The sequence below is a fragment of the Leuciscus leuciscus genome, assembly GCF_965113295.1.
Source record: "Leuciscus leuciscus genome assembly, chromosome: 10".
Taxonomy (NCBI): domain Eukaryota; kingdom Metazoa; phylum Chordata; class Actinopteri; order Cypriniformes; family Leuciscidae; genus Leuciscus; species Leuciscus leuciscus.
This window is the reverse complement of record NC_138734.1, coordinates 2,755,346-2,772,480: the sequence shown is the minus strand read 5'-3', so window position 1 is coordinate 2,772,480 and position 17,135 is coordinate 2,755,346. Positions and strand designations below refer to the sequence as shown.

Genomic DNA, 17,135 nt, shown 5'->3' with positions numbered 1-17,135 from the left:
ATTCTGTCACATTTGATTTTTTTTTCATTTAATTCATTATAATGTATTCTTTCAGTTGTACATTAGGTTTCATGGTACATCTTGTGTTGTTAGATTAATGTTTATTTCATGGTGATTTGTATTTGTGTAACAGTTTCCTTACTACATACATATTGTGAAAAACTGCAGGACATCTAGCGAGATATTTCACTGGGTATTTTACTGTAATTGTACAGTAAAATACTGTTAAATGTACAGTTTATGGAAGTGAAAAAGAACGTCTCAGGTTACGTATGTAACCCTGGTTCCCTGATAGGGAACGAGACGCTGCGTTTGAGACGCGGTGGGAACGCTCTGCGTGATTGCGTCGTGAAGCACGTGTATAATCAGTCCAATGGAACGAAGGAACGTCATCAGTGACGTCACCGACCAGGAAGGTATAAATCACCCTTGAGATCAGACCAAACTAGCTTCTGATAAGCCTGAAGCAAGTCGATCAAGGCAAGCAGGAAGTATGGCAGGCGAACGCTGCGTCTCGTTCCCTATCAGGGAACCAGGGTTACATACGTAACCTGAGACGTTCCCTTTCAAGGGAACTCGAGCTGCGTTTGAGACGCGGTGGGAACCCCATACCCACTCAGCCATAATGACGATGTGCCTGTTCTGTATGAAGTACCCTGAGCATACTAAGAAGCAAGCAACCTGACCCCAGGAGTGGAGAGGTCCAAGTCATAAAATCTCACAAACGTATGCGGGGAGGACCATCCTGCCGCATTACAAATGTCTAAAAGGGAAACTCCCGAAATTAAAGCCGTAGAGGCAGCCATACTCCTCGTAGAATGGGCCCGAACAGTCAAAGGTGAAGGCTGTCCGGCCGCTTCATATGCCAGTGAAATAGCCTCAACTATCCACTTGCTCATAATCTGTTTTGATGCAGGACACCCTTTCTTAGGTGCTCCGAAGCAGACAAATAATTGTTCCGATTTACGCCACAGGGCAGCTCTGTGGACGTAAGCATCCAACGCCCGCACAGGGCAGAACAGATTCAGGTTTTCCTGGTATGGGGTATTAAATGGTGGAGGATAAAAGGCCTGCAGCACAATTGGGCCCCCAACATTAGTAGGGACCTTAGGAATGTAACCCAGTCTAGGGTGAAGAAATGCTTTCACCATACCAGGTGCAAATTCCAGACATGATGGAGCCAACGACAAGGCTTGTAAATCACCAATTCTCTTGATAGAGGAAATAGCAAGAAGAAATAAAGTTTTTAGAGTAAGGAACTTTTCTGAAACCTCCTCAATGGGCTCAAAGGGAGCCAAAGCCAGACCCTCCAGTACAATGGCCAAATCCCATGCCGGTGCTCTAGAGTGCAATACAGGTCTCAACCTCAAAGTGCCACGGAGAAAACGAATAATTAGAGGATCTCTCCCAACTGAAGTACCCGCCAGAGGGGTATGATATGCAGATATAGCCGCTACGTACACCTTTAAGGTGGAAGGAGATAATCCAGCAGAGAAACGGTCTTGTAGAAAATCGAGAACTGTACCAATAGGGCAGTTAACAGGATTCAAATTACGATCTCTACACCATGTAGAAAATAATTTCCATTTCAAAGCATAAAGTTTCCTCGTGGAAGGAGCTCTGGATTGAAGGATGGTCTCAACGACCTCAGTCGAGAGACCAGATTCTATGAGCTGGGCCCCCTCAGAGGCCAAGCCCACAACTTCCACAACTCTGGGCGAGGGTGAAATATCGTGCCCCTTGCTTGGGACAGCAGGTCCCTCCTGACGGGAATCTCCATCGGAGAGCCGTCCAGAAGTGATACCAGATCCGAGAACCAAACTCGGGTCGGCCAGTACGGAGCTATTAATAGTAGATGAGCCCCTTCCCGGCGAACTCTCTCCAGAACTCCCGGGAGCATAGATACTGGGGGAAACCCGTACAGATGTAGCCTCGGCCACACCTGCACCATTGCATCCAGTCCGAGAGGGGCTGGATGTGTGAGGGAGAACCAAAGAGGACAATGGGTTGAGTCTGATGATGCGAAAAGGTCGACTCGGGCTTGCCCATATTTCTCCCATAGAAGCTCCACCACCTCGGGGTGAAGCCTCCACTCCCCGGGCCTTAGCCCCTGTCTTGACAGAATATCTGCTCCTACATTCAGATGCCCCGGAATATATACTGCCCTGAGGGACAGTAATTTCCCCTGGGCCCATAGGAGGATCTGATGAGCCAGCTTGCACAGTGGTCGAAACCTCAGACCCCCCTGATGGTTGATGTATGAGACCACCGACGTGTTGTCCGTGCGGACCAACACGTGGTGGCCTCTCAGGTCTGGCAGGAAGTGTTTCAGAGCATAAAATACGGCCATCATTTCTAAACAATTTATGTGCCAAGACAATTGATGGTCCTGCCAAAGACCTGACACTGAGCGTCCGCTCATGACTGCGCCCCACCCCGTGAGGGAAGCGTCTGTCGAAAGCGTTACACGTCGACAAGAAGCCCCCAACACTAGGCCCTGGGCGAGGAACCAAGGTTTCTTCCACATGACCAAAGCACGAAGGCATCGCCGCGTGACCTTGATCATGCGAAACGGATTTCCCCTCGGGGAAAACCCCCTGGTCCTGAGCCACCACTGCAAAGGTCTCATGTACAGAAGGCCAAAAGTAATTACGTTGGACGCAGCTGCCATGAGCCCCAACAATCTTTGAAATTGTTTGACAGTGAGTGACTGGCCTAGTTTTACCCCTTTTACGGCTGTGAGAATCGCTGATATTCGCGCAGGAGACAGACGTGCCTGCATTGTTGTTGAATCCCAAATTACTCCTAGAAAAGTGGTCCTCTGTGCTGGGAGGAGCACACTCTTTTTGGAGTTGAGCCGTAACCCCAACTTTTCTATATGAGCCAGAACGACACCTCGATGCCGAACTGCCATCTGCTCTGACTGAGCAAGAATCAACCAATCGTCTAGATAGTTTAATATGCGAATGCCCTGGAGTCTCAGCGGAGCCAGCACTGCATCCACACATTTTGTAAAAGTGCGGGGTGATAAACCTAGGCCGAAGGGAAGAACCCGATATTGGTATGCTTCGCCCCCGAAAGCAAACCTCAGGAACTTCCTGTGATGAGGATGAATCAATACATGGAAGTATGCGTCCTTCAAGTCTATTGTCACAAACCAGTCCTCGGACTGAATCTGTGATACAATCTGTTTGAGCGTAAGCATCTTGAACTTGAGTTTCTGCACTCTGCGGTTTAGCTGACGCAGATCTAGAATAGGACGCAACCCCCCATCCTTTTTTGGAACAATGAAATAACGGCTGTAGAACCCTGACTCTCTGCTGGGAGGAGAGACCCTTTCTATAGCTCCTTTTCGAAGAAGCGTCATTACTTCCTGCTCCATAACCAGAGCCTGCTCGGAGTCCACCACTGTGGGCAGAACCCCTTGGAATCTGGGCGGACACGACCCGAACTGAATTCTGTAACCCTTTTCCACTACATGCAGGACCCATTGAGAAATATTTGGTAGAAGTTTCCACGCTACCAGAAATTCTGCTAAGGGAACCAGCCTCTCGAGACTGGCCTCTGGATTTAGTCGAACAGACATTTCGGTGCCCTGAAGCGGCGAACCGGCAGGGAACAACCGAACTGACCGTTCTACGACCCTCCTCGGAGGATCGCACGGGGACGCTGACACCTCGGTGCCCTGAAACGGCGAACCGGCAGGGAACAACCGATGTGGCAGCGCTGCGGCTCTCCTCAGAGAACCGCCCCCCAGAGGGCGCGGAGGAGAAACGATTCCTCGGAACCGTCCCTCCCCCGAGGGGACCACCCTCAACATTTTGACACCTTGGGCGTCAGGACTTCTTCTTGTCCCAAGCCTTTTTAGAGATGACAGTCCTCAGATCTTGTCTACCTCTAACTGACTTGAACTCCGGCCGCCCCCTGGGCTCCCCAGACTGTGGCGGAGCCCGAGAGGCGACGCTTTGTTTTTGTTGAACTCTATATTGCTGTTGCTGTTGTGAGGAGCTCGTAGACGGTCGGGACTGCTCTGGTTTAACATTAGCAGTCCCTGGGACACTGGATCGGCGAGGAAGAAACCTCTGGAATGCCGCTGCTTGTTTTTTAGATTCAGTAAATCTATCTACAACACAATTTATAGCATCGCCGAACAAACTCGAAGGCGAAAGCGGGGCATCCAGAAGAACAGATCTATCTTTATCTTTTATATCAGACAAATTTAACCATAAATGGCGCTCCGTGGCCACCAGGGCTGCCATAGAACGGCCCACAGATTTAGCCGTCTCCTTGGTGGCCCGGAGAGATAGATCTGTCGCCCGACGCAATTCTCGAATTGCGTCAGCACTAACTTCCTCACAGTCATCCATGTCCCTCAGCAGGTCAGCCTGATACACTTGCAATATAGACATAGTATGTAAGCATCCTGCTGCCTGACCTGCTGCCGCATATGCTTTACCCACCATCATAGAAGTGACTTTTAATGGCTTGGTGGGTAACGTCGGGGCTTTCAGTGATGACGATGACTCGGGAGAGAGATAGCTCGCAAGCGTCTCTTCCGCCGGAGGCATCGTCAAATAACCATAGTGAGAAATATCTTTAATGTTACTATAGTTCAGTGTTTGTGGACTATGTACTCTGAAAGATGCTGGTTTAATCCACGATCTCGACACCTCAGTGTGGAGATCGGGAAAAAACGGCAGTTCCCGACGAGGAGGTCGTGTTTTTGATGGCAAAAAACGTTCATCTAAAAGACTCTTTTTTGAAACAGTTTCAACATTATCAGATGGCCATTCAATATTTAACTTGGCAACAGCACGAGTTAAAACCTCCATAAGCTCCTCATCCCCCGAAATACGAGCTGGCGAACACTCGTCTTCAATATTATGTTCAACTTCTACGACATCCAGTTCCTCAGAACTGGATAGCCGCAACATTGGTGCCTCAGCCTGGGAAGGAGAAGCCGCAGAGCGGGCTCCTTCCTGGGCTGAAGCACCGGATTCAGCAGGTAAGGGTTGAGAAAGGGCGGGGCCCGTCTCAAACCCCGCTACTAAATCCATATGCGGACCCCAAGATGAAAGCCTCCGCTGTGCCTCGGCAGCAGCGGGACCCGCACCTCGGGGAACGCGAACCGAACCGTCCTCCTCGAAGAACGCCCGGCGAGAGCGGAGCGTCCGCAAGGACAGCTTAACGCAATGCTCACAGTCAGCTCCCTCGAGAACTGACTGGGCATGCTCCACTCCCAAACAAAAAACACAAAGCAGATGTGTGTCCCCACCCGTGATGAAACGAGGGCAGGGCACAACACAACGCTTGTATTCTTGCTTATTCGCCATTTTATATATATATATATTGAGCTTGACAGACAACAATAAATATGACAGGGACAGATATACAGAGAGCGCTTGCTGAAGACAACAGAAGCTAGTTTGGTCTGATCTCAAGGGTGATTTATACCTTCCTGGTCGGTGACGTCACTGATGACGTTCCTTCGTTCCATTGGACTGATTATACACGTGCTTCACGACGCAATCACGCAGAGCGTTCCCACCGCGTCTCAAACGCAGCTCGAGTTCCCTTGAAAGGGAACAAGCCTGGCTTGTTCTTTTTCACTTCCATAAACTGTACATTTAACAGTATTTTACTGTACAATTACAGTAAATTACATATTTTACTGTATCTTATAATTGTATCTGATGCATCAATTGACAGTGAAAAACACAACATAAATTAATATTACGGGTGAATGTGAGGCTATGTAAAGCGCTTTGGTGGCCATAGGTCTGTGAAAGCGCTATATAAATGCAGTCCATTTACCATTTAATATTCCCAGAATTCTGTCACATTTGATGTGGGGTTTTTTTGTTTTTGTTTTTTATTGAATTAATTATATGTATTCTTTCAGTTGTACATTAGGTTTCACGGTACATCTTATGTTGTTAGATTAATGTTTATTTCATGGTGATTTGTATTTGTGTGTATAGCACTGTTTACCATCTATATATTCATATTTATCCCAGCTTGTGGAAAAGTGTGTGTGATTCATCATGTGGCTTTTCTCTTTGCCATCTGTGTTTTTGAGGTGTTGTCAGTGTATTATAAAAGGACAAAACGGATTTTAGTACATCAGTAGGCTGGCATATCAACATTATATCAGTTAATTAAATATACAGGGCTTTTTCCTTTTCTCTAAAAAAAAAAAATATATTTTTTTTTTTTTCCAGTAAAGTTCTGGCAAGCACGGTTGTCACTAGTATTTTATTTAATTGTTTTAGTCACCATATGAGTCATGTTTAGGTGTAAAGCACCCCTGCGAGCTCTTCCGTTACCCACAGGAAAACACCAGACATGTATTGTGAAGATTTTCAGTCTCAGGTCAATAAGAGGAGCGTGTTTAGACTCTCTCCTTCTCCCTCCTTCCCTGCTGTTTCTCACTGTTATCTTGTTTCTCTCCCGGCTGTCAGGCGACTGTCTGACGTATCAGAGGAGTCGGGATCGCAGGTATCCGCCTGGCCGTAGCCCTCCAACACATTTCTCCATTATATCTGTCTGTCACACAAGATGGAGGAGATTGCGCAGGCGTTTCTTTTGTGCTCGTGGCGTAGGCTTGTGTTCGCCTTTGTCCTCTTCACTGCTGTGAACTGCAGATGACGGTGTGTGCCATGCAATCTGTCACCAGTGTCGTAGTGGGAGGATGTTTATTTTGGCCATATAAGCCACACAGGGAAGAGGTGCAATTCCGGCTGTCTCGAAAAACAAACAAAAAAACCAACTAATTATATAAGGAATGAAATAATTAAATGCAACGTATCATCCTTGTGCAACACAAAAGAGCAGTTGTTCAGAGCGAGAAGAGCTGCACTATATCGACTTGACATGTCTTATTCTCCACGAAAGCCGTAGGTGTGAAGCTCCACGAGCAGGAGAGATTGATGCGGAGTTGGATGAGATCACGGCAGTCACAATAGGACATAATCCCTGGAATTTCCTTCGCAATTTCACGGAAAGCGTCGAATAAAATGGAGAAAGAACGGTTGTTAATTGCACATTTAGGTTTTCCTCCAGAAAACGTCCGGCGTAGACATATTATCGTAATGATGGCTTGAGTCTTCTGAGAGAATAGTGGGCTGACCCGCCATTGACTGCGGATCCTCGTCTCAACGCCGTATTGACTGAGCCTGTCAAAAGCTATTCCTTTAAATCCTCGCCTGTTTCCTGAAGAAATACGCTTTGGATCAGGACAAGTGCACAAACCTTTTGACAAAGGACAAGGGTATTACGTTTGTTTTACAGTAATGTCAAAAATGACAAAGCGGCCGCTATATTTACTAAATGGAGACCTCGGCTCTCTCAACCGTTCTTCTCGACTGACAGCTTTTATTGCCAAATCCTTCAGTTTAGTAATCAATCTGGCTGTCTGAATTCTCAGAGGTTAACTTTATTATTGTCTCACCTTTCTAATCAATTTTGAATTGATCTCTAGATTGAACTGATCTCTTTGAAATCTAGTCCAACACACCTTTGGGGAATGGCTGCATATTTAAGGGTGAAGATATGTTTGCACCATTATTGTCACCAAAAAGATGTGCAATGATAATGATTGATTGATGAATGTTTAAATGCAGGAATGCATTAAAAATAAATGCATAAATAAATGCATAAAATTAAATAAATACATAAAATAAATGCAGAAATGGACAGATGGACGGACAGATAGATAGAGTGCCAGAACAAAAGTATTTATCAGTGTTTAATTATCAATGATTGTATCAAATGCATTAAAATTTATATTTATTTATTTAATTATTTATTAAATTATAGTTATTATTTACAACATTTATTTATAAATGCATAAATAACTGCATAAATAAATAAATGCATATTTAATTTATAAATGCATAAATGTAAATAATACATAATTTATAGTATTTATAAATTAATACATAAATAAATAAATTGCATGTTTAATGAAATTACACAAACCCTGAAACCTGTCAGTGGTGAAATTTGATCCAATTTGATTACACTTTTATAAGATGCTTTAAGATCAGCAATGAACGTAATGTGGCGCAGTGGGTGCACTGGTACTTACAAACACATTTCCAAACCATTACTATGGAGACCATTGTGTTATTAAATTTGCTAGTTATACGGGCGGTGTTATTATACCATCATGCCTTTAATGTTCCTTTTTAAATGCATTGTCTAATGCTCAAATGTGCTCGTTCTCTGCAGTCTAATGTTGAGACCGTAATGTTTGCAATAATGTGGTCGCTCTCAGTGTTTCTAATTGGAGCCCAAAAGTGTGTTGTTAGTTTAGATAGCACTTTTTCTTTTTTTTCTTTGATTCTCTGTTTGATGGAGGAGGAGAGGCGGAACGTGTTTTACATTGGTGAATTATTTTGGAGGGAAAAATGTGCAAAACTGGGGAGGGATCTTAACATATTTAGGAAAAGCTGAACCTGAACAGATGACTGACAAATCATTTCAATCTGCATAAATGATTCCATGGAGAAGGAAAGCTATAATTAAATACACAAGTAAACTGGTTGATGGTCAAAGTTTTTTTAGTGACCCATTTAAAGATGAATTCAGTGAATCTTTGATTTTGTGCTTCAAAGGCTCTGATTGTGTGGCCTCTTTAAACCAGTCCTCGAGGAAGAAGGGATTGCATTTTTAAGTGCTTTGTGTTTTTCTTTGGAATACAAATCAACATGAAACAGTGAAAATGTGAAGTCCGTGTGTCTGCCGCTGATTACTGCTCCACTCACTGCAAATGGTCAGTTGCAGCAGATAAAGCACTTGAGATGTGAACTTCATGGCACTTCTTCCACAACATCGTGTACAACAGAGATTTTCAAACTTTCTGATGCACTGTAGCGTCTGGACCGATCAAACACACATAAATTATTATTATTTTTATTTTTTTATGAGTGATCCAGCAAACTCACTCTCGCCTGTGAAACTTCCCCCAAAAACTAACATCCCAAATGAAGCGAACACACTGGCAGGACGCGGTCTCCTGTTACAGGACACACTGAGACCGATAAGAGTTTTACGACCCAAAGGAATTTCCAGAGAGCTGAGACTCATAAGATAAATAAACCCTGTTAGTCCTATATATTCTATATATAACCACTTGAGAAATGTGTAAACATGTATCTAAGTTTCCCATCTCATGATTTTCCTTTTATGTGGTTTGGCTTTTGTATTCTTGTAAACTCTATTGGGTTAATGTTTCAGACTTTGGATACTATGGTTAACCAAAATCATATGTTTGGCATGTTTGGTCTCTATAAACTCCAATCTTCGTTTCCCATTTGTTAATTTACATTACATTTTGCTAACTTTGTGACGCATTAGTATTATGAGCATCTTAAAGATTCTTGTGTTAAACATCCAATCAAACTACATGTTCAAAAGCCTGCGTGAACAATGGGTCGTAAAAATAATTTCCCTCCAAAGGAAAACACGTCTTATTGGCTCTTACACCTCCAGAGGGTGTGACATCTTCACACTTTAAAAGTCACAAGATCAGCTCTCTCTTAGTCCCTTTCTGAGATGCTGACGTGAAGATGATGCTGAACTAGAAGTTTCTAAGGACCACCACGCTTGTGCCAGGCTGTGGCCTAGTCTTTACATTCACCAAAGATCCTCTGACTCCCACTGGCTCTCTCTCATCAAGACCACATCAGCAAAGATCAACTGGAGCCTCAACAAATTGCATCAGGACAGTTTAATTCAAATGGGCAAGACATGCAAGTATCAAACTTAGTCTCATTATCTGATACATTAAGTGTCCTTACCCCTTTAAAGAAGGGCGTGTTAGAACTAAACTGATGGTTTGCTCAAGGCTGTTGATCTGCTAAATTTCAAACAATGCTATAACTTCAGCTTTCTTTCCCTTGGTAAACTGTATGCATGTATGTGTGTGTATGTTAGGGTAGTTTAAGTGTTTAGACTAGTTAATAAAGTCTTGTTCATGTCACACGTAAAGTTGTCCGTGTCTCAAGCTCATAACTGGAGTCACTAATCATATAGATCTTGGCTACTGCTCTTAGTACTGTCAATTTCCCATGCCCCGGAAATGTACATTTCTTAGAGTTAATAAACAATTAATCCTGAGTGTTCACGGGACAAACAGGCTAATTGATTGTAATATTAATTTACGACATTAAGTTAATTATGTTAACTGTTCCAAATATTCATAATCAATTATAACAAGTTATTATTGATTATTCATATTTTATATAGCTAATTTGCTACACTCCAGAATTGAACCTTTTCTTCCTGTTTGCTATTTTATGTATTGTATAAACCATGCATTTCATGTAAGACCCATTTGTATGGTTAACATTTTGGAAGCTTGTTTCCACAACAGAATCAAATAATACAAAAGGTAATTGCAACTTATTATTTCAATTTTTTTGTTGCAATTTGAGTATTGTAAACTACAAAATATTTATAAATATATAATAAACTATCGCTGTCAATAGAAAATAAAAAGTGTGGTTAATCAAATGATTTCCAACCATAGAAAGTGGAATGAAACCGTAAATAATAATAATAATCTTTTTTTTTTATCTTTTTTTTTACTCTAGACCCTGTTTTTGAAATACCCTGTTGCAAACTACATTATATTAAAATCATAACATAAGTAAGGGATAATCTACAGCTGTGCATTAAATGATTTGAATGCAAGACTGGATTCAAAGATTAAACCAGGATTCATTAAATCCAGGATTAAACTGACCTGGAACTACATGTGTGTTAATTATTAAACACCTTCCAGCCAATCAGAATCGAGCACTTCGACAGACCATGGTATAATTTAGAAATATTTTACCAATATGTCACAGTTGAAAAATTCAGTGCCTGACACAGTGCATTTCATTCCAGTACAAAAACAACCCAAACCATAAAAAATAAAAAAAATAGATCAAATAATAATCAATTGGATATGAGTTTAAAAGTTATAATTTTTTTTTATTATAATTTTTTTTTTGGTGCAAAATGATAAAGAATATGCATAATATTAAGTTGAGATAATGCAATCGATACTTTCAGTGTGGTCAAAATAAAATCAGTCACTGTACTGTTCTTCTGGGTAACTGGATCAAAATGTGAATTGAATCATTAATGAATATTCAGAAGAGTAGAAACAAGAGAAAGTCAGAGATAAATACCCGTCATGTATGATCGTCCTGTTGCATAAGTGACCAGAACTGAAGGAGAACTGAAATTTTGCAATATGCATTGAACAAGTATTGAAAATAATCTGAAGTTAGGAATGCAAGCAAGGTCAAAGGCCAGTCTTGACTTTCTTTTCCCAGTCCTTGTCAGATGTGAAATATGAAAACATCAGATTCTGATAATATGTGAGATGGATCAATGGATTATTCTCTCTCTGTTACCGAGCAGAGACAGTTTCTAATAATCAGATTTCATTGCAGGAAGATATTTTCTTAAGATGGCATGAGAAGCAAACATGTTTAGATTGAGGCTTTCCATAATTTGCCGTAAAAGTGGCGCATTACTTTATATTCAGTATATTTAAAACACAGCAGCCCTGAACTCAAACTTATGAGACTTCTCCCCATGTGACCTCAGATGGAGAAGTAAATCAAATGACCCGGGAATATTATTGCATTCACCAGGAGAAAATCATCTCCATAAATATGGACAGTTGAGTACAGGTGAGCGGCAGGGAATGAATGCGCTGCCCTCCCGATGACTGAGCTCTACATCACTGGATATACGGCACATATATACAGCAACAGTGCATTCATGAAGCCACAGGAGCAGACGGAAGAGAGAAAGCTGTTTTCAGAGAGTGTGTGGCTTTCTTGAAGCATTAGAAGACCGTCTCTCTCTCTCTCTCTCTCTCTCTCTCTCTCTCTCTCTCTCTCTCTCTCAAATTCAAATTCAAATGAGCTTTATTGGCATGACTTGTACAGTATTGCCAAAGCATTGGCCATTACATAAGCAAAAAATAAAATAAAATAAAAAAATCAATAGTCAATAAATCAATCAGTAAACAAATCAATCAGTAAACAAATCAATCAGTAAACAAATGCATGAATACATTTATATAAACAAGAAGAAGAATAAAAAAACCACACCTTTGTACATTTGTACCAACATTCAGACAAGATAAGAATGATTGATGACTCTCTCTCTCTCTCTCTCTCTCTCTCTCTCTCTCTCTCTGTGTCTCCCTCTCCCTCTCTCTCTCTCTCTCTCTCTCTCTCTCTCTCTCTCTCTCTCTCTCTCTCTCTCTCTCTCTCTCTCTCTCTCTCTCTCTCTCTCTCTCTGTGTCTCTCTCCCTCTCTCTCTCTCTCTCTCCCTCTCTCCCTCTCTCTCTCTCTCTCTCTCTCTCTCTCCCCTCTCTCCCTCTCTCTCTCTCTCTCTCTCTCTCTCTAAATATACTCACACAAGCAGAGATGCTTTGCTTGAGGGAACAACTGGCATATACTGATTAAGAGACATAATGCAAACAGACAAAAAAAGAGGTATAACTAGGAAACCCTGATAATATTGTGAAGTGAAGTCTGGCAAGCAGCGCATATATTTTCATGTTTTTTGGATGAATGCCTTCCGTTTGTTTTTGGCAAAGAGCACTGATGTCTGACCTCTTTGAGTTGTGCAGTAATCAGGCCGATACCACAGAGAGTTTGGTGTTTTTAAATGGTTTGCATGTTATATTTCTTACTATTCTTTCGAACTATCCCAGCATGACCTCAATAGTATTCGTAAGTATTCAGATTTGAAGTTGGTTCTAGTGCACATACATTTTCATATGTTTGGATAGAGACTGAAATGCAGAACATCAACATCTAAAATGCAAACCTTGTTAATATGCAAATAATTACGAATCAATAATAGGTTTACATGCATCCAAGGTCAAAAAACACTTTAATTTCCTCATTATATATGCATTACAGCATCAGCTCTTTTCTCACAGTGTCTGAAACGCTTCGATCAAGGATTCAGTCTCTCTAAACCCCGCCTCTCTGAGAGCTGCTCTGCTCTGATTGGTCAGATCAGTCTGCAGTGATTGGTCAGAAACCAAACGCTCATTATCATATCTGAATCTCAGCTCTTGATCACAGTAACGATGGTGTGGGTTTTACCGTATCAGTCTCATCAAAACAGCGTCTTCTCGACATGAACAACACGAACCAAACTCTTCCAGTCTCAGATAAACTACAGTGTTTGAGGGCGGAGCTAAGAGACGCTGCTCAGCCAATGGGCTGGCGTTATGCAAATTAGTTACAATCCTATATAGGTTCATAATACTGTAGTCCATTAAAACAACTGACATCTAGTTTCATGCAGTTCAGAATCACTTCTTTATTTTAGCAGACAATAACTCCATTTATCTGCAATTTGATATTTTATACTCTGCAGACCTTTTTACATTCACAAGCATTTTTTTTTTTACACACTACATGAAAGGTAATATCCAAGAATAGGGGCAACGTAACATAAAATATTTAACAACACATTTTAAACATTCATTTGCTTCGACATTTAAATTCAGCCATACAAAATGTGATTCAAGCAAGCGACTTGAATTAGTCAAATTTAAATATGTGGTAGAACTTTGTATTATAGTCCTGTTCCCCATGTACTGTATGTACTTATTACAGTTATTACAATAACTGAGTAATAACTAGGTACTAACCCTGAACCTACACCTAAACCTAACCTTAACCCATGTAGTTACCTTATACATAACCCACCCAGTATTTCCTTACACACTGTAAGCACATGTAAGTCCATGTACTGTGAAATAAAGTGCAACTAAATATGTTTATAAAAAAATAAAAAATAAAGAATAAAAATGACAAATATAATATGTCTATCCAAACATACACAAATGTACAGTTTTGCACCATCCATAAAGTTGGTCACATGAGTACATAGATTACGCTCATTGCACTTCCCAGAATCCATTCATTCTGTGGTAACTCGATTCCTGCGGGACGTGCTCTGATCTGATGCTCATTTCATGAACATTTTAAGAGCTTAAAGTGCTTCCCAAGAGACGACAGATTGTGAGAATACATACTTTGTTTAGTCGTGGACAGAGAGTAACTGACAAAATACTTCTCATGAATCTCTGAAAAACACTTCTGACACAAAGAGAGAGTTCGCAAGTGCACCCGGAAAACTTTTCAGCCTAAGTGGATCACGACCCCAACACTGGTGGAGCCGGCATGATCATTTATGTTTCTGGATATGTCAGATAAGTGGCTCTTAGGGGGTGGGTCTCAACTGTTTTCACGGACTGAAAGAATACACTGAGTCAAATGTGTGTTAGATGTCTGCAGATTCAGCTCTTGTTTGTCAGTGACACACTGATCCGACTACAATCAAAGCAGGTGTGGGTCTTTTGTGTTCATATAAATGTCTATAACTCTTAAACGAAATTAGATGTTTTCACCAAATTTCACAAGCTTATGTATGGGGGCATTTTGAGAACTCAAAAAACAAAACAAAAAACCACTTGGTGGCGCTATAATTAAACACAACATGAAGTAGTTACTAACTTCAATACAGTATTCTGACATAAATGTTATATTTTACAAATGCGTTGGTGTATCATTACGAAACTCAGTATGTGTCATCGGAAGGTACTCAAAACGTTTCAAGACATTTTTTTAAATGCTAATAGCTTTTGAATAAAACAGCTTATTGTAATGAAACTGGTCTTAATAGATTCCTTGGTTCATGCTGAGAACATAGATACCAACTTTGCCATATTTGGCCGAACTTCCTGTCTGCCATTTAGATTTTCTTTCGGATCACTGTATCATCTTCAGACCGCGCTGACAAAAAGTTATTTTATCTATCATGTCGAGAGACGAAACTGTTTTCATATACCAAAGCAACAAAGTTGAGGCATGATGCAAAATGACTCTGAGGCTTTATCTCTGCAATGCTTTGGCATATTGACACCAAACTTTGCATGTGTCATTGTCACCTCACTATGAATGACCACACCACATCAGTTTGGTCACTGCGCCCCCATTGGTCGAAAGTGATAAAATTATGATTTTTCATCCATTTTGCCTAAAATCATCTTAATATGTCTTTACTTGCTCATTGTTGCAGTTGGTCTGATGCTTGTCGTGACGTATTAGTGCTTGAACCCTTAGTGGATATTATTTTTAATTATTATTATTTCTTAAACCCTATTCAGAGCTGACTGTTCCTCAGATGTACTTTGTGGTTTTAATCTTTTCTGAATCGAACGTGTTTTCCTCACACAACCTCGGTAAATATTATGGAACCAATAACTTAATATTTCTCAGCTAACTCATGCGTCCTCTGAGAAATCTAATCCTGTGCAGATAAGAACGTCTGTGATTATACGGTATATTACTTTTGTGTCAGTGCCAGAATAATAAATCAATGTGAGGAGTCCCATCATAGACTCTATGGTTGCTTGCATGTACCAATAATTCACTTTCAATGCAACAGTATATGTATAATGCTATTTTGAAGGTTCCTAATTTTGTAATCGAGTCTCCTATAATAAGTTTACATGCATCCAAGTGAAAAAAAAAAGAAAAAAAAAAAGAAAAAAAACACTTTCATTTTCACATAATATTAATTGCAAAATCAGCCCTTTACTCACTGAACCTCTCTGAGAGCTACTCTGCTCTGATTGGTCAGATGGCCCAGTCTGTTGTGATTGGTCAGAAACCAAACACTCATTAGCATATCTGAATCTGAATCTCTTCCTCAGCACTTGATACACAGTGATACGAACAGTAACGATGGCATCCGTTTTACAGTATCAATCTCATGCTTTGGAAGTGCATCAAAATGGATTTGCTTTGGCAGCAGAAAAACGGTTTCAGCCACTTCAGAATCACTTCTTTCTTTTAGGAGACAATAACTCCATTTATCTGCACTTTGATCTTTTAAACTTTGCAGATCTTTTACATTCACAAACAGCTTTATTTCACACTACATAAAAGGGAATATCCGAGAAAGCACACAACGGGGCACTTTAATACAATGCAAACAATTCAGATGCCATTTAAAAAGAGAGAGAAAGAATAAGATAGAGAGACACAGAAAATAAAGCTTCCCTTTAAAAATGCAAGGCTGTCAGTAAACAACAGAATAAATGTTTGATAAGGGCCAGCTTTCTATATTAAGAGATGCAAGGTGCAGGTTATGACCCGAGCAAAAACAGTCTGTGTGAACAATTATTGTTGAACGCTGGTCAAATCCCTTTTTTGAGCAGGAAGCAACTGGAGAGATAATGAATTGGTTCCAGGCCCAAAAACGTGGTGAAGGGAGTGTGGGCGAGCGCGACTCCTGACCTCAGGTTGGGATAGACTTGTTTGTGTGTTTCATATGTGTGTGTGAGAGCGATAAGATGCTGGAATGAAGCTGTGTGTGTGTGTGTGTGTGTGTGTGAGAGAGAGAGAGAGATAAGATGCTGGAATGAAGCTGTGTGTGTGTGTGTGTGTGTGTGTGTGTGTGTGTGTGTGTGTGTGTGTGTGTGTGTGTGTGTGTGTGTGTGTGTGTGTGTGTGTGTGTGTGTGTGTGTGTGTGTGTGTGTGTGTGTGTGCGTGCTGTTGGAGCTCTAATTACTCTCCTGAGAGATCCTCTGCTCGCCAGGAACAGAGCTGGGACTGGACAGATCCTAATTAAAACTCATGTCAGGGATCTACAACACCACAATTCTCAATCCACTGTTATCACTGATTATCAAAGGACAGAGTTTCCTACAGGGAAACTGTCAGTGTGTCAGTCTGCAGTGAATGACACACAAAACACAATCATGTTGATATTAACTCTTTCCCCACCAGCATTTTGGGGAAAGTCTTCGTCCGGATCGGATTCAGAACGATGATCAACATGGAGTAGATCGAGTCCCAAAGCTTCACAGTCGTTTGGGTTCAACCAAGTGTCAACCTTCCTCCCTATTGAATCCAACACAGAAGTGACTTAAACTGCAGTTCATCGACTGGCCACTAGAGACCGGCTCCAAAAGAGAGTCAATCCCATAGAAATGGCCAACTTTCCAGCAGAAAAAACATATTTACAGCCTGGTGCAAAAAGTGGCGTTGGTCTATATAGCTAATTTTGCCCTTCATGGCGACTGTGAGGGG

General features: G+C 41.3%; 1 protein-coding gene across 1 annotated transcript; it reads right to left on the bottom strand.

Annotated features, from left to right (window-relative positions):
- Positions 1-266: 266 nt before the first annotated feature.
- On the bottom strand, positions 267-2,365 carry LOC309508711 (uncharacterized protein). The gene is made up of 2 exons (XM_082183192.1): positions 742-2,365; positions 267-681 (listed from the first exon to the last, which is right to left on the bottom strand). The coding sequence occupies exons 1-2, from the start codon at positions 2,193-2,195 to the stop codon at positions 666-668; spliced, it is 1,470 nt and encodes a 489-aa protein (XP_082039318.1). The 5' UTR covers positions 2,196-2,365; the 3' UTR covers positions 267-665.
- Positions 2,366-17,135: the final 14,770 nt, after the last annotated feature.